Genomic DNA, 27,460 nt, shown 5'->3' with positions numbered 1-27,460 from the left:
TGGCAATCTTACAGAGAAGGTTAATCAGATACATGGGAAATCATATCTGGTCCTCGATAAAGCACAAGTCATTCAGAGATCAATCCCGGGCCCCAGCTGCTCACGCCACCATCCCTCAGAAAACAGGACTCCCGGCAGGTGGGGGCTTGTTTGTGAAACACCTAGTACCAAACAACATGTTCTGCACGTTCAAATAGCCTGGCCTGCTGAGAACATTGATTTGTGGGCTTTATAATACATGCACAAAGGTAAACAACATAAATATGAGAAGTAGACGTAAAGTAATGATTTACTTTTTCTGAGAGGAGAGTGACTCAGCTCTCAGACCTCAGTGCTGCTCACCGACACTGCTGGGTTCGGGGTACAATTTTAGGGAGCCCTATAAGATACAAATGGAACGTTGTGAGGCTCTGTGCTTGGATGAATGGTAGTGGAACCAGTGGGAGGCAGGCGGCGAGAGGAACAGAAGCCCAGTGATATGGAGTACGAAACACCAGGGCCGTGGGGGCTTCCGGAGAGATGCCAGCGCTTACGACAGGTAGGACTTCCCTACCTGATAGAGGAGCAAAAGGAAACTTCTGAAGAGGAATTTGTCCCGGGTCCTAGGGCTTGTTCCTGCCTGTGCCAGGTCCGCAAGGCAGAAGAGATGAAGCTGGTAGGTGACCAGGCTGTGGGACACCAAAGCCCAAATCCCTTTCACTATGCCCCACTGAGGACCTCTGATTTCCCCTGGTCTGCCACTTATTAATTTGCTGTTGCTTTAATAACAAGACTTTGCTGAGCAACTCAGGGAGGCAACACAGTGGGAGGGGGCACAGATTGTTGGGCCTCAGCTTGGATGTGAAATCTCTCCTTTCCAGTTTCCCCTGCAAAAAGAAAGGGCTAGAAGAGATGGTTTCGTCTCTTCCAAGGATTTCAAGGGTCCTTCCAGTTGGGCCAATTTATGACTTGACTGTGAGAATGAAATGATTCTAACACGGTGCAAAAGGAGACTGGGTTATGTGGTCTAGTCGTTCATTCATTCATTCATTCATTCATTCATTCATTCATTCATTCCAGAGCACCTGAGATGTGCAAGGCATGTGCTAAAGACTGTGGGTTTAGGTCAGCTGTTCTCATCCTCATGAAGCTTGCGTTCTAGTTAGGGTGACACATGCTGAATGCATAAGTAAGCAAAAACAAAAAATCAAAAACAAAAAATACGTTTAGATTGTGAAAGTGTTCTGTAAGAAATGAATAGGGTACTATGATAGAGAAGAATAGAAAGAAACTTCTTTTGATAAGATGGCTAGAGAAGGTGTCTGAAGAAGATCTGAAGGATGAGAAGCAGTCAGTCACAAAATGAAGCTAGGGAGTAGGGCGGTAGGAGGAGAATTTGATAATGTAGAGAAAAAGTACCCAAATATCTCATACTATTACAGTAACAATTTGAGTATAATAATATACACAGTATATTATAATATATAGTATAATAATATATAAAGACAAACATACATGGGCAAGTCCACGCATGCACGCGTGCACATACACATATACTTTCACCTTACTTCTGGAGGTATTTTTGTACATTGTCAAAGCCCACTGGCAAAAAAACAAAACCAATAGAAGACACATAAATACATAAATACGTGTACAGATGTGCCTCGCTTCATAGATAAGGAAGTTGAAGCTCAGAGAGATTATGAATTTTCATCAAGATCACCCAGGCAGAGAAACTAAATAGGCTAAAGTAAAGGTTATTTAAGCCCCTTGGAGCAGACTCTACCATGTACCATCTGAATAAGGCTTGCCTTGGTCAACGCGCCTGGCAGGCGTATGTTTTCCAGAGCCCAACACAACAGCTCTACTCCTTGAGTCTCTCCAAGACGGCCTCCAGGTCATCAGTTCAACCCAGTGACCCGGCTACCGCTCCAGGTGGCTTAGGGGACTTCACAGAAGGTTCCAATAGAGGCAAACATTGAATTACCAATCCATACACAAATGACAATAATAATGATGCCTAATATTTGTTATATGTTCTTGACATGGACATGTATTGAGCACTTTAAAGCATTATCACATTTAATTTTCTCAACCTCTCTATGAAGTAGGCACTCTTTTTATTTTCACCCTATGCTTCTCTGTCTCAAAGTCTGCGACAGTGGAGTGTAATGGAAACAGCAATGGACCTTTAGTCCTCAGACAGGATTCTGACCTAAAACATGTTGCACAACCTCCTGAGCCTGTTTCCTCGACTATCAACGGAGAACTCAGTGCCTGTCTGCTCGCCTCGCCCAGGCAACATGGAGCATGTTCTACGCCACAGGAAGTGGCCAGTGTAATTTCCCTGTTGCTTATTGGGTCATCTCTTCCTCTATTTGAATAAAACAGTAAGGGCAGTGACACAGAAAACAGACTTTGTTTTAACAAACCTATCAGTGAAGTGTGTCACAAGATTCAGTGGGCATGAATCTGAGACATATTAAAAGAAGGAAGATGGCTTGGGGTGGGGAGGGTGCTGAGGGATGAATTAGGACAGGGGTACAGAAGTAGATGTAAGTTTCTGGTAATATCCTACTTCTTAAGTTGATCGTGGGCCTACAGATATTTATTATTTTACTAAAATAATAAAAATAAATAGTTGTAGACATCCAGAGGAAAATAAGAACCCATCATTATTGGCTGTCAGTGAGCTGGGACTTAATGTCTTCACCAGAAAAAAGAACTAGCTTCATTTCTCACTGATTAATCAAAATTTACTGAAGTCTATGCTTGGCATTAGAAATTAAAAAATGAGTAATAATCAAATGGGAGTGAAATAGATTCTTATAAAAATATAGTAGGTGCAGTAAGAGAGAGGTGCATAGAATAACACGGGGGTAGTATTGAGGTGGTCATCAGGAACGCTTCCAGCTTCATGCTGTGGGAGGACTGAATGGACGGCAACACGACAAAATGAAGGAGAGAACTCAGGAGGAAGTGCTGGAGCTGAGGGAGAGAATGCGATAGAGCCCACATGTGAGAAGAGCTTTACCTGTGGGGCCAAGCGTGCGATGGTACAGACAAGGTGTTTGTAGACTACGGCCACTTGGCCAGATGCTGCCACATCCAGCAAGAGAAGGGAGTAAAGATTTGAGTGTTGCTTTGTGCTAATTAATTTAAATCCATGATCCAATTCAGTCTTCCCAACAACCCCATGGGACAGGTTCTGCCATACCCATTGTACAAGTTCACTTTGCACAGCTTATAGGTGATCATGCTGGGATTGAACCTGACTTGTCTATTTCAAACCCTGTGTCCTTCTCCCTACAATATATGAGTAGAGAAGGGAACAGATGGACCATATTGGACATGGTACCAGATCATCTCCACCCAGTTACGATGATCTTCATATCTGTCGTGCTGGCCCAGGACTAGAGAGAAAGGGTGCTAGGAATCTGCAGGGCTACAGTGATGGGAGACTGGCCGTGGGAGTCTTCTCCACTTCTCTTCCAGGAGTGGAGTGCAGAGTCGCTACCAGGAGAAGCAGGACTGGGAAAGCCCCTAACGTAACTAAGACTTGTAAAGCTGGCGATCCCTAAGAACATATCAAGTGCCAGGAATCATATGATTCCTGGACATCACAGCTGGTAATCTTATTTCCTTTTCTTTCTTTTTTTTGGGGGTGGTGGTGGTGGTGGTGGTGGTGTTGTGCAAAATAGATCATTACTAGTTTTTTCACTTTTAAATTGAAATATAATTCACATAACATAAAATTCACCTTTTAAAAGTACATCATTCAGTGTATGTATGTGTGTGTGTGTGTGTGTGTGTGTGTGTGTGTGTGTGTGTGATTTTTAATATGTACTATCTGTGCAACTATCACCACTATCTAATTCCATAGCATTCCACAACCTCAAATAGAAATCCCCTACCTATTAGCAGTTAATCCAGGTTTTCCTCTCCTCTCAACCCCTGGCAACACTAACCTACTTCCTGTTTCTATGAATTTGTCTGTTCTAGACATTTCACATAAATAGAATCACACATTATGTGGCCTTTTGTGTCTGGGTTCTTTCACTTAGAATCATATTTTTACGGTTCATCCACATATCAGTAGCATGTATCAATACTTCGTTCTTTTCATGGGTGAACAGTAGTCCATTTGGTTTATCCCTTTGTCAGGGATGGGCACTGGGTTGGTTCCACAGTTCACTGTGTGAAAGATGCTGCTGCGAACATTCACGTAGACGTTTTCATTGCTTCCTGATACGTTACATCTACACAGGGCTCAGTTTTAAGGTCAGGATGTAAAACAAAGGTTTTACAAACTGAAAAGTGCCCTTAAAAATCCCACAGGAAGGCACCACCTTGGAATCAATAAGCTGTCCAAATGAGCCAGCTTTCTCTCCGGCTTTCTCTGGCTATGTGCCCTTTGAAGTGGCTGGCTTGTGTTTGGTGCCATATTGTATAAAATCAACATGTCATCAAACACTGGAGTCCCATTCAGTGTGGCAACATGATCATATTTTAAGAAGTCCATGAGGACAGAGACAAGCTGAGCCCAGTGTCCTTTCATGTCCTTATCTCATGACCCCTCATGATGGACTAGTAGGCAAAACTGTCCACACCATTTAAATTGTGATTTCTCTCTTTCCTTCAGGGGTCATGACCTGAATTCATGTAAAATAAATGGTCATATAATGTAAATCTCTTGGACAAGAAACATTTTATCTCCTTCTCTTGGGGAGTGTGAGTTAGATAATCTCAGGATAGATTTTTGTTGGTTTTGTTGAATGAAAAAGAAACTGGAAATTAGAGGGCTTTCATGCTTTATTCCAACTACTTCTTTACCGAATCATAGAACTTTATAACTGAAAGAGGCTTTAACTCTCTCTATTCAAGGCTCTGCATTTTACAGGTGAGAAAGCTGGAGCCTGGAGAGATGTTATCTACTTAGTGTCACACGACACAGATGGGACCAGGACCTAGGTGGGCGGGACCTCTAGCCTACTATTCTTTCCACTAGACTGCAATCATTCCCTTATTCACAAAATTTGGAAAAAGTAGGTTATATCTTCTCAAGTTTTTTACCATTTACAACCTTTATAACACAGCGTGTTGTGCACTGTTTCTCTCTCTCTCTCTCTCTAAAGCTGGACTGTAATCCCAGCCAGAATGTCAGGGAGTGCATGAAGACAAGTTAGCCAGGGAAAGAGCTCTTTGTCTGTAACTTATGGCTTTTCCTTTATGCACAGAGCTTTCCCAAACAGACTGGTAGACTAATGGTTTCAGCTGGAAGATGGCACCCCACTTTTCTGGAGCTGAAGCTTACCACAAATTTCATCATTCAAACACATCAGTCAAACCAACTGGAAATAGTCATTCAAACGAGAAAATTTGTTTTTGGGCATTCCATGGCCACTATTTTCATCCCACTAAGCCACACTCTCCTTGTTTCTTAGGCAGTTGACAGGAATCTCCAGTCTGCAGCTGAAGAATGCAGAGTCTTTCGAAAGACAGGACTAATTTGTTTCCTGGTGAGAGGTGACAACCTGCTTCAATTTGCTTCAGAATTCTCAAAGATAATGACTTGTGTTTTCTTGTCCCAATTAACCACTGGCTGCTCCCAAGAAGACCATGTCCATTCAGATAACTGAGTTTCTATTCGCACTGACAACCTCCTGGTTTAGACGTGGGAGTAAAATGCACATTCTAAACAGACCGTGCACAGAATTATAAATAGAGAGATTTGGAAGATTCCCTTTTTTCAGTCTTCTTCTCATATTTCCATCACGGTCAATTTACATCTACTTAATAATTTAATAATTGAAAATAATCAAAAGGCTGACCTTTTCCGCAGAGTGATGGGACCTACTTATTACTGAGTGACAAATGCTTATAGAGGGCTTGGCAAGATCGTCAATGTGGGTTTTGGATATAAAACAAAAGGAATGAGGAGAGCCAGGTCAACGGAGAGAATTCATGCCCCCTGTCTAAAAGCATTCTGATTCAAAGTTCTAAACACGCGCACAGTCGCACAAAGCAGGTCTGGGGGTTCCAGTTAAATGCGCCACGAGAACCACCAGTTACCGCTTCTGGTCTGTGGCTGGCATTTGAACACTCCTCATGTCTCTGAACACTCCTCTCTCCTCCCCTCGCTCACTCCTCCTTAACCAACAGCAAGTCTGGAAAAGACCACGCCACATTCCTGGCTGTGCTGTTCCTTGTCCTGGAGTGTGAAGGAAGCACACCGATCGGCTTGATTCTGTGAGTTTGGTCGTGGCAGCACCTGAGGCTGCACAGGGGCGCAGGTCTATTGCTGCAGGGGCCTCACCGAGTCCACTCCGGCTATGGACCAACCCACAGTCTCTCCCATCAGCTGTATCAGGGACAAAGCTGGCATCTGGAAGCCATCTGCAAGACGACCTTGGCTGATCACTCAAGAGTTTAAAACTCAAGCAATGAACGAAGGCATAGTTTACCGAACTCCCTCCAATTCCAACATACCATTAAATATAAAAGAGATTCTTCTTTGGACTCTATTTTAGGAACACGTTACTCCTAATTAGCAGGATAACCTTTTCAACCCACCCGGCACTGCTGATTATGGATACATTCACACTGGGAGAACAAAATAGCAAGACTCTGAAATAATAAAGTTAACATAACGGAATTAAACCTAGGGGCATGCTTTTGCTCAGGGGTAGAAAAACACCAGGGCAGAAATACATTTTCAAAACCACAAAACCATAGAGGAACATTCTAGAGCTGGGCAGTCCACAGGGGTCAGCGCTTACAGTCACCAGAGTGGGCCCTGAGAATGCCGACACAACTAGAAAGCGGGTGCCCGCACCCTCAGACCACACTCTCCCACCTGATGCTGGATTCTCTCTGCAGTCCTTCCCCAGAGTAGACATCCTGTCTGGAGCTGAGCAGCATCAATAACAGAAAAATCACTAGTCTCACCTTTTGCATGGTCTAATTATTTGAAACGTTGCCCCCTTATTGAACACAAATACTACCCTCTGGCCCGACACTCCCCATCCACCTAGCTGGTTTCCCTTTGATATCAGAGCGGGATAGCTCTTGAAATGTTTGAAAAAATTGATGGTCCCTCCCTTCCCACCCTCCAAGAGTCCTCTTCTTTGGCTTAACCAGCCTCAGTTTCTTGACCTAAACCTCCAATCTCCATCTCAGTTCTCGTCCTCTAGGCTGATTTTAAATTTTACGTCAGTCTGAAAGTGAGAACACTTAACTCCTCAAGTTGTATTTGCAACAGCGCTACAGTAGGTTTTTAGATGTTTCCCTCTCTTGTTCTGGATATTCTATTAAGTTATAGGTTTAATTTCTTTTTATTTTCTTTTTTTAATAAAGCACAGACTATTGTTGACTCATCAATGATCTTACAGTGAACTGACACCTGTAACACACAGCCTGACCCTAAAATTTGACTCTCCCGTCCTGAATTTTGGAATAAGTGCAAAGGTTTACATTGGCTGCTATTAAAATTAGTCTTGTTATATTTGGTTTATACGATTATCTTTTCAAGGTCATTTCGAGCACTGATTCCATCATTTCATCCATTCCTGAATGATTTATGGGATCAGAAAATCTACACAGCATACTATCAGTAACATGTGTGTCACTGATAAGAAATTGCCGTAGGAAAAGGTGGAGAAAGAGGGCAGAGAAATGGCCTGGGTGCTCCCTTCCAGGCTGACATGACTCCCCGCACCAACCCTTCTGAGGTGAGACGCTGGAACCAGCCCTCCACACCACCCTCCGGCCTCCTCTCTCTATCTTGCGCACGTTGGCATCACAAGGGATTTTTCGTAAAGGAGTCTTGCTGATGCTATTTTGACTAGCAGGAGAAAGAAAACAGGGCCAGTTTTTATTTCTTGTTCAGAAATCTATGCTGTAGAAAGATATTAATAAAAAAAAAACAAGACTGTATAGTATGATGTCTTTGTGATAAGAACACTTATTTTAGATTTAAAAACAGATAGATACAGATTTAAATATATACATAGACACCCTCACACATATATGCACGCCTACATAGAATTCTGGAAGAAAAAAATCTGTACAGATCTCTCTGAATGATTAGGTTTTATTTTCTTTCTAATATTTCTACAAATATCATGAATTATCACACACTTAAAAACAATTTTAAAAAATCCTATACTGGGGATAATCACTTCTCTTTCTAAACGCTCATAGAAAATGTAAAATTTGCCCTGGACTTGGTGTCAGGATCCTAAAGGTACAGTTGATGGAATCTGTTTTCTTTCCATGAACAAGAAAACCAAATATTTGCCTCTATTGTCCCCAGTCCCCGAAGTACAACGGCAGGGTTTCCGTGGCCTCCTCTCCGGGTGTTTCTTATCTCACCTTCCCACTGCATTTCCCCTGAATCCTGACCCAGTGTGCTGTGGGCTTTATGCCTTTGGCTGTCAGATAAATGTCTTCTGCCTGGGATTACCTTTACAGTTTTCACCCTGGTGAACTCTTGTTCATCTCTTAATTCCCAGGTCAACCATCACCTTTACCCCTTTAGTCAGTTACTCGCTCCTTCCTTTGTGCTTCCTCTGTACTTGGAACACAGCTCTATTTCTTTGTCTGTTAGTGTCCATTGCTGCTAGGCTGTCAGCCCCTGGGGTTCTGCCCTTTGCTGTGTGTAGGCATTCCCGGGGGGGAACTTGTTAACAGTGAAAATTCCTGGGCCTCTCCCCTGGAGATTTGTGTTCAGCAGGTCCAGGAAGGCACATGTATTAAAAGGCACATGGGCAATTCTGCTGCTGGTGGTCCACGGCCCACAGTGTCCAGAGGGAGGGCAATGGCATGTCTTTTGCATGTTTTGACTAGTCCCTTGTATTTGGACTGCCTCAGACTGCCCTGCCTCACCTACACTGGCCTGTATGATGAGATTCCCGTTGTCTTACCCATCAAGAAGTGTTAGTACAAGTAGCATGGTTCTACTTAGGCTGAGGGCAATGCCAATAGAGACAGATATGTGTCGTGCCAGAAGAGAAGTGGGCGTGGCTTATGAAAGTCTACAAGGAAGGGAGGACACTTCTGATTGGACACTCTAGATCCCACGCTTCCAGGTAGAATCCAAGTTTTACTTACATTTACAAACAGTTCTACTTCTGCACAGAGAAGGTGGTGGGGAGACGAGATGTGCTTCCTAGTTTGGGAAATTTTCAAAGCAGAGGTTGCTGATCTCCGCTTAATAACGTCTCTTGTGCTTTTGCAGACTGATTACAGAACTGCTAGGAGGCCAGGTCAAAAGCAAGCCACTGCTGTAAATGTTCCGCTCACATTTATCTCCTCCCCCGTATCCAGTCACCTACTTTGAGCTCTTCAAATGGCTGCGTAAAAGGGACAACCATTTTAACCTTTTAGAAATGGATCTTGCTAGAGTAAATCAGAGAGATGATGAAAACGTTAATTAACTCGCTTTCATCTTGGTCAGATTCCGTATTTAACCTAAAGGCCTGCAGTCTTTTGGACGGTTTTCTTAGACTTGATTGCCTATGACAGCCCGAGAAATTCAATCATGGCTTGGTGAGGTTACTTCTTTGAGAAAGCAATACCCCTCCCGCCTTTGGCACAGAAAACAAATGTGAAGAAAGGAAGATGGGAACCACTCATGAATTATTCTGACACATCTCTTTTGTTTCAGCATTTCTAACAGACCAAACTATCCTTTACAGACTTGGGACCAAGTGCTGGCTTCCCCCTCTAAAATACAAAACTATAGATAATTTGAAACTCAGACACAGACACACACAGACACACACACTCCCCGCGGCTTCTGCGAACGTGTCGATATAAAACCAGGCGGTGTGACAGAGCCGCATTATCAAACCACAGGAAGTTCCAATATTTGGGAACGGAAGATAAAAGCGCTTAATTTTACTTCCCTCTTTGTGTTTATTACACAATTAGCCATTAAAAATCCACCTCAGCTTTAGAACTGATAAAAAAGAAAACACACCGTAGTTGAACCCACCACACTGATCTTTGAAAAACATTTTGCAGACTGAAAAGCTCAAAATAAACTACTTATTCCCTTCAGCAGGGGAATGGTTCTATGGTAAGATGTACAATGACGGCTGTAACCTAAAAAGATATACATGAGAAACAGAAGGATTTTTATTTATGTATTTGAAAAATATATAACTTTAATAATGCTGGAGATGTGTTCTGAAGTGGTGGGAGAGGTAGGTCAGAGATCTATGCTTTTTAATATCAACTTCCTCTCTAGTAAGGGTTTTATCACATTAATAGCTAAATCATACTGATTGTGAAACAGCTGAAATGAGGCAATTAGTACGGCCTATGACAGCCATGAAGAATGAAACATGTGAGGTTTTCCAGTGCCAGCCAGATGGATATCTTCAATATAATTCTTATTATCTGCTTGTGGTAATAAGTTCAATTAAACTGAATCAGTACAGCACAAGTCTCTGAATTGCCGGAAAAGAAAGTAATTACGTGCTTCACGTTTAATGAAGCCAAAGAGTCATATTCTGCTTGTCTTTTTCATTTGTTTGTTTTGCTTATTTTGATTGATAAGTATTCATTCGGAAATAAACCATTTATTTCATTCTACAGTAGAGTGTTTGCCTTAAAGGAAAGTATTTGGATCAAATGGGTTAAATATCACTAGTGATAAGGTTTCATTTCTCCTACAACATCTGGAGGAGAAACAGAAAATCAGATCCCCTGTCCAGATGATTCTGATTGCAATATCTGACCATGTAGGAGAATTCTGACCTGAGGTCTTCTTTTGAATTTGAGAAAGTATACATATAAAACTACCAAAAAAAAAAAAATTAGCAATACTTACATTTTAACGTCTACAATGAACAGTCTTTAACATTTCTTCATAGAACTCCAACCTTTTTCCCCTTTGAATATACTCTAAAAATTTACCTAAACACAATATTTCCAATATGAAATCACTCTAGACCCCTCACTCACAAATACCATCATGAGTTAGTGCTTATGTTGAATGTGCATTTTTATGTTTCAACATGATAGGGCATTATTTTCTAATTCTAATTTAGTATTAAATCATCTCACATGCATATGTAAAATAATGCGATCTGTACTTTAATTTGCTTGTGCATTTTTTTGTCATTACAAACAACATAATGAACATGTTTGTAAGTTACCCTCAGAACATGCATAATTTCCTCTAGAGTAATACCCAGAAATGGAATTGCTGAGCCATGGAGAATGAACTTTTTCAATTTTACTTGCTCTCCACCATTTTCCTTATATTCCCACCAACATAAAATGTCGTTAGATGTTGATCTTCTGCCAATCGTATATGTAAAAATAAGTAAATAAAAATCATATCACACAGGTGCATTTCCCCGTTTACTAGTCAGGTTGATATTTTTCCAAGAGCTGATTGACCCACTGTGTGTCTTTTCTACCGAAAGTACGAATGTGAAGCACAGAGGCCTTCTTCTGAAAGGGTCAAATTGGCGTAGAGAAATGCAGTAGTTACGGAATTACATCTCCCTTCTAGACCGAGGATGGAGAAGTGATGGGCAGGATGGAGTCAGGGTAGACGGCAGGGAATGCAATCCTAATAAACGTAAACCTCGGCATTCTGGAAGGCAAGAGGCTGCTTTACAGAGAGAATTGGGCAAAAAAGGAATCGTTCTATCCATGATTGACATAGCCGAAGGCAAGCTGTTTGCTAAATCTATGTGGTACTCATCACGCTCACGTGGATGTCCAGGGAAATAATTATGCTGTGTTTCAACAAGTTCTTGGCTTCCTGTCTTGGTAGAAAAAGAGTTCCAGGTTATAGCATGCTTTGCGAAGACAGGAAGAACAGGAGGCACAGTCACCTTCCTTTTTCTAGGATTCGCAGGAGTTAACTGTCGTCAACTCCACTGAGGCAGGTTTTCTCAGATCGAAGAGGATCTGATATTGGTATATTCTGGCCACTGTCCCTCTCCCAGGGGGACCTATCATAATTAGCATTTAGCCTTTCTAACAACAAACTTTTCCTCCCTACTCTAGATGCCTTGGGTTAGAATTTACGTTAATCCTATTAGAGAGACTCTTAATTATCACCTAGAAATAATTGGTTCCAGTGGAAGACATCTAATTAGGTGGAAATGTATTCTGATATAAGGGCCCAATGTGAAAAGCTTCTGTTGTGGGTTAGCAGCCAAACGTCACTGCTGGTTACCTATTTCTGATTGATCCCCAGTCAAATATGGATAGAGCCTTGAATAATTTTACATAGGAGATGTGGGCTGCTTCAAACACATTTTCCAAAAAAGTTCCAATCAAAAAGACTTTACACTATTGTGTCCGTGAAACTGTGCATGGGCAGGTGATAATTCTCACTGTCAAACGGTTAACACAAGAATTTTACACAATGAGCTGTTGTAACTCTGTCGACACTCCAGCACCGGTAAGAAAATTTCCTTTCTGTCTGCTCTATGTATGTATTTGATAGCCTCTTTTCTTTCACACATAAATAAACTCTTGATTCTGGCAATGAAGAAACCAATTAAGTATTCAGTAAGCCACAGGAGCGTCACCACTTTGCAGGGTTGAAGAATGAGAACACAAAATAACTTCTTGTTAGGAGTGTACGTGATTGTAGTTAAATTCTACTGAGAATCTTTTTTCTAGACAGTTAAAGTATAATTTTTTTCTTATAAAAGTAATTCTGTGTACGAAATGAAAAACTAATTTAAACAATCAGAACAAAAATGTCTTTTTCTATCCAGATGAAATCAGGGTAAAATTTGTATACAGGACAACTTCAAAAAAAAAAATATACAGAGGATGCCAAAAAAATGAATACACATTTTAAGAAAGGAAAAAATTGTATTAAAATTATGCTGATAGGAACTACTTTGAGCACGTCTTATAATTGCAGAAGTCAAATGTGACTTGTATTCATCTATTGTTATTGGTATATATTGAGTATTACAATTTTAATACCGTTTTTTCATTTCTTAAAATGTGTATACATTTTTTTGGCACCTTCTGTATATATTAATAAAAGCGGAAACCACAGTCTGAGCTAAAAGTAGAACAGTTCAACTGATTTCGGCTGGCTGGTGACAGTGGGAAGTTCAGGAAGTGATTAGCGTCTTGAAAAACCCCAGTTAATGTGCTTTGTGCTTTAAGATTCTCCCCGGCCCAACAGTCTGGTTCCAGCAGCGTGAGGTCTCCTCGAATCCTGGAGAATCAAACTGACTCCACCGTCCTGGAGTCTGCCAAGGTACTTTTCTCTGATTGACTCTCTGGATTTTCAATTTGTGTCCAAACACTGAGGTTAACCCTTCTGACACTGGGGTAAGGCTAAGGCCCTGGGAAAGAAATCCCCCGACTAACTCCAGCTTGGAATCAGCCTCGGGCAGATCAGCATGCGGTATAATAACAGCTGTGTACAACCTGGCTGGGCTACACCTTGGACCAAATTTTGAAGACCGATCCAGGGAAGGGAAAGTGTTATGAGATGAAAGGGGAAGTACATTTTCTTCCGTAAGGGGTTGAATAGTCAGTATTTTAGGCTTTGCTGGTCAAGAGGCAAAATTGAGGATATTATTATGTAGGAATGTATATGTCACATGGTCTCTTGTCATGACTATTGCACTCTGCTGCTGTTTAGTGCAAATCAACCATAGTCAGTACGTAAAGAGATGACGGGGATGTGTTCCCCTAAAACTTTATGTGTGGACACTAAAATGGGAATTTCATAAAATTTTTACAGGTCTCAAAATAGTGTATGTTTTTTTCGCTTTTTTTTTTTTTTTTCCAACCAGTTAAACACATGGTAACCACTCTTTTGTATCGGTCCTGGGCTATACAAAAACAGACACCCAGCTGGGTTTGGCTCATGGGCCATCATTTGCCCACCCCTGAAAATGGAACGTTTTCAAACTTGGCTCTATATGAGGATCACCTAGGGTGTTTATTAAAAATATAGATTTATTAGGGTAGCGGTGAGACCTAGGATACCTCCACTTCTACTAATCACCTCACTGAACTTTCATTGGCTTGGTGGCAGGTACCGCGTTCTTTGGGGTAGGACGGGGTTTCTCAGTGTGTAGTCTGGAACCACCAGCCATAGTTCCAGGAGGTCATTTTGGAGGTAGTGCAGCAGAGTAACTATGGTAACAGCAACCACAGCTTAACGCCCTGCTTCTCATTTTGAGCCCAGGAGCTGATCAATAGAAGCCGAGTTATGATAACCACAGTTATCTGGCGGGACTACACCCGAGACAAATACTCAAGGTGACTCTTCTCTCGAACTGCCACTTACACACAACTGTCCAATGAAACCTGTACAGCAAAGACTCTGCGTCCAGCAGAACGGCATGCCTTTCATTCCACTGTCGAGACAGAAGTGAACTAACAGGTACAGCATCACACGTCAATGCAGCCTGCCTGCCATGTAGTTCTTAATGACATCCACCATTGCTAAAGCACATCTTTGCTCAAAAGGTCAAATATTATGCTTTGTATTAGGATTCGGAGGTCTGGTCTGAGATCTGTTCTTGCTTAAAATTAAAGTCGCAAATATACTGTAACTAGCTTGAGAAATGAAATCCGTAGGATGTAGAAATTCAGATGATGGGATGGTTAGCAAGAGCCCTCTGGGCACCTGTCACACTTGCGCAGCTTGGAAGGCCGCTTGCTCACACGTCATCTGAATATTTCTCCATCTGACCGCTGCCTGCCTCAGACAGATTTTAAACCTCCTGTACCTGGTGTAGTGGCTTTGTCCCCCGCTCTCCTTCTTTACTTCCTGACCCTGTGTTTTGCACCATCTTCCGCCTCTCTCTGGAGCATGGGGGTGGGGGCGGGGAGGAAGAGAATTGCATTTTAAAAGTGTTGTTAATGATAGAATTATCGTGAAAAGGTCAGAGAAGATGTGCTCTGATGTCTGACCTTCCGTGTTTTAATCCCAGACATATCAGGAGATCAAAATGAATACAAGCACCTCTTTAGGTTGGAGAACACCTTCTCTGATAAATGAGTCCCTCTGTAGATTTCAAACTTGAATGAACACAGCGCCCTCAGTCATATTTGGGGTCAAATGGTGCCATTTGCATGAAAGGGGTGGGGCTCAGCGTTTTGATGTGAGTCAGTACCTGGCACAGGTCACCGGGAGCTCGGAACAGTTTTCGCGGCCTTCTCGTGCCTTCTGGGGCAGGTTTCTAAACTGTCTTTCTCAGTGTCTGTTAACGTCCTTCGCAGGGACCTGGAGGCCCCTCTGCACATGCGCACTTCCTGCTAACGCTAACTGGAGTCAGAACCAGCCCCCCCTGTGGGGGGGGGGCGCGGTTCTCTCTAATACCTTCTGACCTGGCCCATAGAAACACGGTTGTTAACCTCGGGAACACATGGACCAGGTAAAGCTCATGTTTCTTTCCGTTTTTCCCCACTTCATCTAGAAGAATACAAGAACCAGAGGACCTCTGTGGAGAAGCTGACTGCGCCGCTGGCCACACAAAAGGCTCCTTTGAAACAAATGAGTTCTGCCTGGCGAGCGGCGGGGACCCACTTGCCACAGCTCGCACCTGCACACCTCTGCCTTCCTCTTTTCACAGCCCCAGGGTCTTCCCGCCCAGTCCTTCCCTCTCCCCATCTGGTAGGAAATTTCAATTTTAAAAAGCCCCACGTGCCTCAGCAAAACACGCGGCCCGCGGAGGCAGGGATGCACGGAGCCTGTCACGTGTCCCTCTAAGTCCCCTCCCCATGTCCTCTGAACTCTCCTGAAAGTTGCCGGTAACTCATGTTTCCCGGGCTTCATAGACCATCTTCATGCTGTTTTTTTCACATACCCTCACGTGATAATGCACACTTAACACGTTTCTTTATACTGACTCCCTTCTTTACTTAAATACATTGTAAAAGGAGATATTTTTTATCCTTGCCATAAATGGAAAACTAATGTTTTCCTAATACACGTTGAAAGAATAACTAAAATTAAAAAAAAAAAGTTGACCTATGAACTGCCTAAAACTCTTATAACAGAATTGCTGTTTACATTTTACTAGAAGGCAAGGTGACCATGGTGTCTTTCAGCACTGGTGTATCTGTGAGCTTTGCACTGCGATTCAGGACAAGACTAGCCCGGGGAGTGGCAGGGTGGCCGGCAGTGGCTTTGTCCTGGGGCTGGAGGTTCTGCTGGGGTGAGAACTCCCATGCAAAACAGGACCTTCCATTCTGCCAGCTCTCAATCACTTGAGAGCTGAGGAAGTCAAGGTTTATGAGGAGGATGGCAATGAAATACAGGACATAGGTTGTTTCCACATGTGAAAATTCCCCACTTTCAGCAGGACAGAACAGCATACATGTGGTTTCTCTGTGTAGGTGTCTTATCTTTCACCACTCAGTCATTTCTTTGGCGGGCTTGCTTCTCTTTGCTAATGATTCTAATGTGTTGGGGTGGACATTTCATAAATGCTCATTTCAATATGATTGAGAATAAAAGCATAGCCATTTTATTAACATATAAACAACAACAACTACTACTACTGTTTCTCAGGTGCCAGGCACTGTACTAAACACTTAACATGGATTATCTCAGTCATCACAACACCCCTAATGTCCCCACACTGGTTAATCATCTGTCCAAGGCCATCGAGCTATTAGGTTGGTGAAAAAGTAATTGCAGCTTACAAAGTTCAAAAAAAATTGCAAAAACCGCAATTACTTTTGCACCAACCTAACAGTATGTGGGAGAAATAAGATTCAAAGCCAGGTCTCTCCATTCCAAGCCCCGCCCCTTAATCACTACTTAATCACTACTTAAGACAACTGCTTCTTAGATCAGATTCTCTTAGATCTGTGTAACTAACAAATACTCTACAACAGGGGTCAGCTCCAAAACCTTGGGACCCCTCCTGGTCCTGGCTGATCACTCGGCTTCCTTTTGCAGCTGAAGTAGTTTACGTTAGCAAAGACCTCTAGCTGGAATTGTGTTTTACAAAGGTTCTCTAACCTTCCTCCTTTACCCTGTGAAACAGAGTGAGCACACAGTCAGTCACATGCCATGCAATTGCTCGGAGTGAAGAATTCAGAGACTGAAATCGGTGGAGTCAATCTAAACATGGATTTACTTTTGACTTTGGGGCTTCCAATTTTCTATCTGCACAGACGCAAATGTTTATGATAAAAAGGCTTCCCCAAATGGTAGGACTTTTCCAACTTCCAATCACCCCGAAGTATGTAATTAGGTGATTTGTAACTTTTTTTCTTTAAATTAAAATTGAGGCAAATATTCTTTTTGAATGTTTTTATTTGCCTCAGGCTCTCTTACCTTATAGAGAAAGCTACAAACGGGCCAAAAGGAACTAATATGATGTCACCCATTTATATTAATTATGGAGAAACAGGAAAAGTAAGTGCAAGTGTTTCCCAATGCAGTAGAAAGAACCCGGAGAAGGCAGAAGCAGGGTTCCTGGGTTCACATCCCTTTTCGGCAGCTGGTCACCTTGAGAAAGTCACAACCCCGCTTTGTCACCCTCAGTCACATCATCACCAAGACCCCTTCAACTCCAAACCACATATATAACTAGGCGTGAGATAAAGTGATGGGAATGAAAATAAAATATAAATGAAAACTGCAGCCTTCACCGTTCTCACTTACTACCGTCAGCCCTTCCCATCAACCCAGTGGTGCTGGAACACGTGATGTCACAGGCTGTGCAACAGCATCAGAGACTCTGTCATGACTATAAAGCACCCAGGGTAAAGGACGTGGAAAACTTAAAACTGAGAGGGTTGACTAGTGACTGCAGCAAAGCACAGAGGTGATCAAAGCCCTTTATTAGCAGAATAATCGGCGTCCGCATCTCTGAGTAACTGGGGCAGAACTTCTAAAAACCGCCAAAGTCATTGTTTAAACAATGCTTGCTAAAAATAGTATTTGAATCATGGGTTTTTAATTTGTTAGCACAGTCTTCCTAGATATGAATTTCAAATCTACAGAGACTTGAAGGAAATTTAATTAAAGGACTGAAGATAGTATTAGTTACAATACCGTAATAGATACAATGGCTGTAATTCTCCGAATTGCGCTGGATGATTCTGAAAAAGATAGCCTTTCCATCACAGTCATCACCCACCCTTCTCTAAGAAGTATGAATCGTATCATGTTCGCCATGATGAATTAATTTAGCAGCGATATCTGCTCATATTAATATGAATGGCACCACTTCTATAGATTACATTATTAGAAATGATAATAGAATAATATTAATGTATGCGTTGTCTGGCTGAGTCATTACCTTTCACTATCAAGTTCCCAGTGCTGCTTGCAGTTCCAAAATGGTTAGTGGCTACACAGGTGTAGCTCCCAGCATCTGATTTAGTCACATTGATGATTCTGAGGCTTCCATCTTCAGAAATGGTAATTCTGAAATCAAAGCAAATGAACCCCAAACGGTGAGTTTATCGCATACAACTAACTGCAAATTATTCATGTCATCTTTCCTACTATAAATCACAGCTACACCATTCGACAACTTCATCTTTATTTAGGGTGTTTGTCTATGTTCACATACATATAATTAGGATATGGGGCTTTAATCTCTGTAATACTTTTCTGGCTAAAATGCTCTTGACATTGTGTTGGAATAACTATTACAAATATTAGATAGGTGGCCGCTACTCTTTCTTTTTGGCAGCTCTAACCACATTCCTTGAAGGGAAAGCTTATTGTGGGTCACCATTCATCTTAAAACTGCTAATGAGGAAGAAGAGAAAAATCCCTTGATGGGTGACTTTATGAGTTATAATTGAAATTGTTTTCCTCTGGATGAGAGGCTTAAATTAAGTGAGCTATTATTGCATAGAGTTATTTCTGAAATGGGTCAGACAATACTTTAATGAGAGGCAAGAAGTGAACTTAAAAAAATTAAAATATTTCACGACATGGTATGACTTTGGCAGAATAGCAAGTGTGGACAGCACATCTCAGACCCCACAAGTAGGAACAAATATCTACAACGTGCTGAGAAGGTATCACTTTCTCTGACAGACACAAGGCTGGACCAGGGAGGATTCTAGAGAAGCCTGTTTTCAACATGACGACAGCAGAAGCAGCAGCTGGAAAGTTGAGTAAGACGTGGCTTAGAGGCTGGTCAGAGAAATAAAAAATGTTCACAGGTAGCTCATTCAACCTAAGTGTCTGTTCAATCGCTACTATATCTTGCAGATTTACCTACTTCTTCCTATTTCTTCTGCTCCCTCCTTCTCAGGAAGCCCCCGGAAACTGTCCTCAGTGATCTGCCCAATTCTACACTTGCTCTCCCAATGCATTCTTTTAAAATACAAATCAGATGGCCTCACTCCCGGGTTGAAATAGTGACCCCGGCTCCCCACTGTGCTCAGAATAAATTCCTTTCTAGAACCTCCAGGACCTCTCCCTGCTGACTTGATTTCATTCTCATCTGTGACCATTTGATGAACTCCAGTCACACGTCCTTCTGCACGTTCCTTGAGCACCTGGAACCCTTTCCCAGCTCGGGCTTAGCTCCTCTTCTGCCTGCCTTGACCTCTGGAAGAAGTTTCCACCTTCTCCCCCTCTCAAGACCTCAATTTAAGGGCAGCTTTTCCTTATAGACCTTTCCTGACTCCCATTTTAAAAGTGGATTTCCCTGTGATTCTCTTTTCCTGCCGCCACTTTATTTCTTCCCAAGCACAATCTAGAAGTTTTGTTTATTTGTTAACTGTCTTATCACATGGAATATGAACTTCCCTGAGGGCAGGGACTGGGTTCGTGGAGCTTATACATGGGATGACATGTCGTAGATGTCTGGGAGTGTCTGTGAAGTGACGGAGTAAATACGTAAATAAATAAATATCCGTTGAGAAGGTCAATGACATGTGACAGGAATTCAGAGTGCTAAAACACATGCCACTGGCCAAGGACTCAACAGAGTCCTTTACCAATAATTGGAACAGGGGATCTCTGACGGGCACAGTTTCGTTTCATAGCACTTTGGGCCGGGCTTTTGAAGCCCACAGGTGAAGAGTCAAATACACTGGGTCACAGACGCTGTACATACTTTTCATAAAGTCTCTCAGAGATGGGGAAGCTACAGCCTTCGTGACAACCCATCCCATGTTCCAGGTCCCCGGCTGACGGGAAGCTGTGAGGGTGTAAGAACTCTATAAAGGATGTTGCAATCGGGGCAGGCATTCAGATTCCAGTTCTGTCAGCTCTAGCTGTGTGATTGGGGGCAACTTGTTCTGAGTGTAGCTTCCTCATTTATAAAACGGAGCCAACAACAGCAATCTGATCGACTGATGGTAAGAATTAGGTCAGAGAGGGTCAGGGAGAGTTTTAGTACATTTCCTGGTATTCATTAGGGTGGTTCTCTTTCATCTTTAAAACTGTGTCCTCTTATTTAGTCATTTGTACATCTGGGGAAAATTGAGCAATATTCTCTGAGCATACTTCCTTTTAATATAGTAATAAAATCAGCTTTTTTGCCTGTCCAATTATCATTTCTGACAATCTGAAGTCTATACACAAGCAAGGTAAGTCATGAGATCAGTGAAGAAGATATGGACGTGGTGGCCCTTTGTTCATTCAGACCACAGACACACACACATAACAGTTCCCAGTAAAGACCATCTGATGTCCCATTAGCCAAACAGCAGATGTACCCACAAAAAGAGTGGTGATCAAATCCTAATCACCTCAATAATTACAAAAACAGCTTTAGAGGAGTTAATCATAGTCCTGTTTATAAAATAATCTGTTGCAAACTGTGAAATGGGGGCAGATGGGCACTCAGTAAGGAAGGTGACATCTGTGTTTTGGATATGAAGTCATCTTCCATGAGGTGACATAGGCGTGGGACAGATTTAACAGTAAGGGGTGAGCTGATGCTCTCAAGGGACCCAGGGCTCTCAATAATTTGCACCATTTGAAGTGGTGCTGTTGTAATTCCCAAGACATAAAGCCATCACCTGGATCACACTGTGTAACGCCAAAGGCTACGGGAGACAAGCAAAGGATGTGTCATCCGATGCCCTGGGTTCCAGTCTTGATCTGATACTTGCTAATGGCCTGGCCGAATTACTGACGCACTAAGACACGGTCTCTCAGCCTTGACACGTTGGGACCAGACAGTTCCTTCTCCTGAGGAGGACATTTAGCAGCACCCCTATCCCCGACCCACGAGACTGCAGCAGTTCCGCCCCTGCCCCCACGTCGTGACAATCAAAAATGTCTCCTCAGGGAGGTACTGCTCTATGTCAGCTTTTCTTTCTTTAATCTCACAGGGTCCTATGATTATCTTCTACAATGAGACACGTGGAAAGTTCTGTTAACTGTAAAGTTCTGTAAAATGTTGTTCCCAGTATCATTTCCATTCCTGCACCCTTAGTTTTGGTATTTCCACTGCACAAAGGACACATTGTCGCTACCCCAGCTGTGGGACCAGTTTGCTCTTCACCACCTCTCACAGGCTCTCTTGCCCCGCCCCAAAATTTCCCTGTCCATTTTCCTATGTGCTCTGTGAAATGACAAAATAAGTCTGCAAACTCGTGTATTGCTCATTTTTAAGACATCAGTGCCCGGCATGGGCTTAGTGTCCAGTGCTCCCATTGTCACCTGTAGAAGAGGAAAATCTCCAAGGCTAGAATTCCAGACAACGGAGAAGGTCAGTGATGGAGACCTCTGCAGAAGCCGGAGCATTGAGTAGCCTTCATTAAATCCCATCAAATTGCCGTGATTGCTTCTTCTCCCAAGGTATTATCCAAATGTGGTATAATATGATGTTGGAGGAACTGTTCTTTTGTGAAATTCAACCACTTTCTTATCCAAGCAACATAGTGTAGTGACTAGGAACATAAACCCTGGGACTGAACTGAACTAACTCAAATCAGGCTTGTGCCACTTCTGAGCTATGGGACTTTGGATAAGTCAATGGACCTAAATTTCCTTATTTGAGTCATGGGATGATAAAAGTAACCATGTCTCAGAGGGCTGTTGCAGAGATGTGCAGAGCTCAGAACAGTGCCTGGCAGTGGGAAGGTCCCATATTAAGTGCATGAGCTGAATGTTCTGGTAACTAAAACTCTGTGTCCTCCTGGATCCGTTGTTTCAAACATGAATAAAGGACTCTGTTAAGGCCAAGAGTGCCACAAATCCGCTCTGTCCTCCAAAGTCCTACAGCACATCATTACGCCTGAGGAAGCACCTGGGGGACACTGATGGTCACGGAGGACTACAGCTGAATCCTCCATTCACAGATATCTACCGAACGCTTCCTGGATACGAGGCCTGTCTAAGTCAGGAGGAGCTCAGATGGTTGTACATCAGGAAGTGGTGCCCAAGGGTTCTATACCATCACACAGACATTTCCATGAGTCCTAGTACCAGAGGTACTGCCTCTTCCAGTGGGAAGCTGTTTCCCATACTGTCTGCAGTGTGCAGATGGGCGGGATTGAGGCCTGGCCATCAGGAGACCCTGTGTTCCTGTGCGCAGTGATGGTTTACGGATGGGCATGCCACCGAAACCAGGAGCTGTCTGAGCACACTCTCTCTCTGCTGGATGGTTCAGTTTGGAAATGGGGATCTAGAACTGTTGGCAGTCATCTTGTCTGACATACCGAGAAAGCATGCCTTAAAGAAGCCAAGCAAAGACAAGCAGAGCCTGAGAGGGGAGAGGGAGAGGGAGAGGGAAGGGGAGGGGAGAGGACGGAGAGAGGGAGGGAGAAGGGGAGGAGGGCGAAGGGGAAGGAAAAGGGAGAGAAGGAGGGGGGAGGGGAAGCGAGAGGAGGGGGAGAGGACGGGGAGGGGAGGGGAAAGGAGGACAGGGAAGGGAGGACGAGGCAGAGACCTTATGGCACCTTTCAACCTCTTTACATCCCCGTGAAACCCAGCAGCTTCCCTCAGATGCCTTGTTGTATGAACCAATAAGTTAAGATACCAGACATTGGGTTTTAAGCCCTTACAACCGGACAGGGCCAATCCCTTAAAGTACTGGATTTGTTCGGGAGATGCTGGCAGTGACATTGGAGGAGAAGGAAAGGGTTCAGCAGGTGATTCCGAGGCTGTCCCTGCAGAACTTGTGGCTAGAAGACGACGAACTCCACTGTGGAGGAATAAGCCCAGACTTCTGAGAATGAAAAAGTTCACCTGAGCTTTCCTCGTACACAGCTATGATACCTTTGGCCACTTATTTGTGTAGATAAAAGCTAAATATACAACGACCTGGTGCTTTTAATTTGTTATATAGGATTTTCATGAGTGAGGGATTAGCATTAAAGCTAGCATTTGGCCTTGGGGTGCTAATTTGGACTACTTCAAAGAACTTCTGATATGCAACTCAACAGAACGTGGAGATACTTGCTTCCTTTTAATTAAGATCTTATAACAACTTAGAAAAGGGGTTTTACAACCAATATTTCCACATTCCTTTTTTTTCCCTGTGAACAGAGTACCTGAATCCAGTCTAAGGATGGTTTTGTTTTCATGTTTATTTCCTCTTCAGATGTTGAGGTTTCCATTTCATCTTACTTTCCCCATTTCAGACTGTTGACTGACCTGTAGCTATCAGCTTGATATTGAACTTTGAGCCTCTCCTAATCCTCATTAACAGTGATAGCCTTAGATAAAAGGAATTGAAAATGTAAATCCATTCCGCACTCAGAATGATTAGCAGTGACCTACCTGTAGGTGTTTTTTAAATCAATGAGAGTATCAAAGGAAAATCAAAGATGATAAAGCAGCAAGGAGTGAAAATAAAGGTGTGACCCAGGACTTCATTTTCCCTACCTGAAAAGAGGTCATCTCATTCACAGCCCAGTAAATGACGGGCTGCATAGAGAAGCAGCCGTCCTCCCAGTGTCATTTGGAGATTTCAGATCCTCAGAGGCTAGGGGCATCTCTGGAACGGTGAGACAAATTGAATCTCTCTTTCTTAATATGAGGCTCTGGGTTACAGCCATTGAAGAGCTGACCTTGTCAGTCTTATAAATCAAAACCAGTCTGGGGACACTGGAGCTTTAAAAAATGCTGATCTTTCCTTTTTAGTAACAGATGACAAAAGCTGCCAACTCCACAATATTCTACCGCCCTGTACAGGAGGGTTATCCCCAAGTGGTGCCCTGTGATTCTCTAAGCAGTTCTGCATGGAAGCCCAACGGAAGGTGACAGAGGCACCACATCCCCGCCTGACTCTGAATCACAAGGAAACACTTCCTTAGGAGTAAATCCCTTTAAAAGTCAACTCAGAAAATCTGCAAAAGAGGTAATGATGGATTAATAATAACACAGGATGTAATACACAGATGACGTACTATGGAAAGGTACATTTGAAACCTATACAATGTTACTAACCAATGTCACCCCAATACATTTGATACATAAATAAATACATAAATATCTGAATTCAAAATAATAATTTCCTCTCAACCAACACACAACGGAAATATCAAACTATTCAGTTAAATTTGAAATCATCTTTAATGTAGTTAGATCGAGGATACTGTAACTTGCTTAAAATTACGTGCAATGTAAACAACTTCAAAGGGTCATAATGGCCTTTCCCTTGCTTTTGCTCTTGATGAGTTCCAGAAAACATGTTTGAAAGTTGAAAGCCTGAACGTGAAAGGCTAGGTTTACATGTTACGAGGGAGGTCAACATGCCTGGAGCGCTGAGATAGGATAGAAAACCTCAAGCCTGGTTAATAGAAGCACTGCTACTTGTCTGCTGAAGCAAACTGGCAGGATGGCGGAACTGTCCCAGGAAGCTGGTCCCCAGGAGGCCACCAGTGGTGCCCTAGAATGAGGCCAGTTCTGCCAGATGTCCCCAAACTACCCCTAGTGAGGAGGTACAGGGCTGCACGCCCACAGCCGGCCCCTCATCAAAGGGCCTTTGGGGTTAAGGCCATACTTCCCTCCCTCCTGGATTGTCTCTTCCCCAGACGCACCACACGAGAGAACAGAGCAATGGAGCAGGAGGGGAATCGGGCATTGATTCATGTTCTAGGGCTGCCATCGCGAAGTCTCACAAACTGGCTGCCTTAAAACAATAGAAATTCATTGTCCCACAGTTCTGGAAGCTAGAAGTCTGACATCAAGGTGCTGGCAGAGGTGGTTCCTTTCGGAGGCTCTGAAGGAGAATCCTTCCTCTCCCCTCTCCTAGCTCTCTTCTGGTGACAGCAGTCCTACGCATTCCTTGGCTTCTAGATGCATCTCTCCAACCTCTGCCTCCCTCGTCGCTGGGTGTTCTTCCTACGTGTCTCTTCACGATGTCTTCCCTCTGTACATATGTCTGTATCCACATTTCCTTTTTTCTACTAGGACACTGGTTGCCTGACGAGGACCCACCCCTATCCAGTATGACCTCATCTCCATGTGATTACATCTCAGTTTGAAGCAAAGAACTTACTTCCAAATGAGGTTACATTCTAAGGCTTTGGGTAGACATGAAATTTAGGGGGATGTTTTTCAACCTCCAGCAGGCAAGAGAGGACAGTCACCAGGGCTGTTGGCCTGGATTGAGCCAGCCGCCTCTGTAGCCTTTAGAGGACAGGGAGAGGGAGTGATGCAGAGGTGGGTTAGCGTCCACGGGCTAGCACCAACACACGTGCTTGCTAGTCAGTGCGGGCCTCCGTGTGGGCCTGGCCTTTCCCCAATAGCATCTAGCAGACACCTGAAATTATCGTTCTTTCAGTGGTATCTTCACAACTGTGTGTTCCCGAAAATAAAACCTACCCCAAAAATAAGCCCCAGTTAAGATCGTCAGCCAGACGGATGCATTTAGTACGTTATGACAACATTCCAGAAGAAGATGACATGACTGTATTTGAATAAATGTAGCTGGTTGTACATGAAAAGATAAGACATCCTTTGAAAATATGCTCTAACGTGCCTTTTGGAGCAAAAATGAATATAAGACCTGGTTTTATTTTTGGGGAAATACGCTAAAAGACTCGGTCTTAATTTTGGGGAAACATGGACTTAAATGCAGAGTCTGAAGGACAGATCTGGGGTGGTAATGAATAATGTGTAAAATAGTAGAGTCCAACAGGAAAACCAAAATTACGGCCTACCTGCAATTTTAATTTCTTCTTTAATTAAGCCAGTTTGTTTATTTGTTGGATTAAACTAGATCTTCTATTTTTTGTTGTGTTTTTTTGTTGTTGTTAACCTGGCCACTTAATTAATATTTATTTTGATATTAAAATTATAGCCAAAATTGGGTTGTCAAAATCTTGAAGGTATGGAGAGGTGGCTATGAGGACACAAAGACAAAGATGTATATACTCAGCCCGTCCATCAACAGGAATTTGGCTGTGACCAACAGACTTGGAGACAGGTGGACTCGGCACCACGCTGGCTGAGTGCCCGCTGAGAACTAAGGACACGCTGGCCCATGAACTGGCATTGGTGTGCTGCAGACATGAGCAAAACACACCAAGACTCGGCTCTGAAGGGGAAAACAGGACTCGTTTTGGTTTAAATGGGCTTCTAGGTTAATGAAATCCAAAAGGTATTTTAAGTTTTGTGAGGGTTAATTTTATGTGGCAACTTGACTGGGCTAAGGGATGCTCGGAGAGCTGGTAAAACGTGAAATCTGAGTGTGTCTGGGCCAGTGTTGCAGGAAGAAATTAGTGTTTGAATCAGCAGACTGAGTAAGGACTGCCCTCCCCAGTGTGGGCCTCATCCAACCCTTGGAGGGCCTGATAGAGCACAAAGGTGGAGGAAGGGAGAACCCGTTCTCTCCATTTGAGCTGAGACGCCCATCTCCTCCTGGCCTTGGTCGGCGATCCTGGTTCTGAGACCTCCACTCTCAACGGGGACCCACACTGCCAGTGCCCCCCGTTCTCAGGCCTTGGAACTCACTCTGAATCACACCACCAGCTGTCCTGGGTCTCCAGCTTGCAGATGGCAGGTCGTGGGACTTCTCGGCTTCCATAATTATGTGGGACAGTTCCTGTAATAAATCTCTTAGACACGCTTTTGGGTCTGGAGAGCCCTCATACGGTTTTATCTGGAATTTGCCTGAGTTTACACGGTGAATTTCAAAAGATACATGGAAACGCTCAGCTTGATTGGAGACAGTGAATTAGTTCAATCTATGGAAAGAAAGAGTGCTCTGTGCAGTTCCTGAAGAGCCCACTGAAAGCCCTAGAAGATGGCTTTGCTCCCCATCTCAAGTAAAAGGCTTTGGATTACGGATTGAAGTGAAGTTCCATGGGAACAGACCTCCTCCAAGGGCACTCTCAGGCCAACCTGTCATTGATCTTTCCATGGAGTCTGTGGCGGCAACAGACATCGCTATTGAACAGACACCCAGTGACAAAGTGCCCTGAGAGATAATTTGCTTTCTGTGGTAAGAGTTGAGTTTAATAAACCTCTGAACAAGCTGTGAGCTTCCACCTGCCCAAAGACCAACCAGCGGTTCCGAGCCTATCACCCCTTGCCTGCAGCACCGCTCGAAAGAGAAAATAAACGCCTGTTCGTTTAACC

The 27,460-nt window shown here is 43.2% G+C and overlaps 1 protein-coding gene and 1 long non-coding RNA gene across 9 annotated transcripts in view; one reads left to right on the top strand and one right to left on the bottom strand.

Moving 5' to 3' along the window:
- Positions 1-27,460, bottom strand: part of CNTN4 (contactin 4) — a 795,376-nt gene that overhangs the window by 46,999 nt on the left and 720,917 nt on the right. For all 8 annotated transcript variants that reach the window (XM_033132994.1, XM_033132996.1, XM_033132995.1 and 5 more), the window contains one exon: positions 18,252-18,379. In XM_033132994.1, coding sequence (XP_032988885.1) covers positions 18,252-18,379 — 128 coding nt within the window. The remainder of the gene's footprint in view (positions 1-18,251; positions 18,380-27,460) is intronic.
- Positions 13,120-16,173, top strand: LOC117037201 (uncharacterized). The gene is made up of 3 exons (XR_004425477.1): positions 13,120-13,231; positions 14,174-14,371; positions 15,411-16,173. It is a non-coding gene; the product is annotated as an uncharacterized LOC117037201 (long non-coding RNA).

This window comes from Rhinolophus ferrumequinum, chromosome 17, assembly GCF_004115265.2.
Source record: "Rhinolophus ferrumequinum isolate MPI-CBG mRhiFer1 chromosome 17, mRhiFer1_v1.p, whole genome shotgun sequence".
NCBI lineage: Eukaryota > Metazoa > Chordata > Mammalia > Chiroptera > Rhinolophidae > Rhinolophus > Rhinolophus ferrumequinum.
Note: the sequence above shows the minus strand (reverse complement) of the source record. Positions and strands in the feature narration are given on the sequence as shown.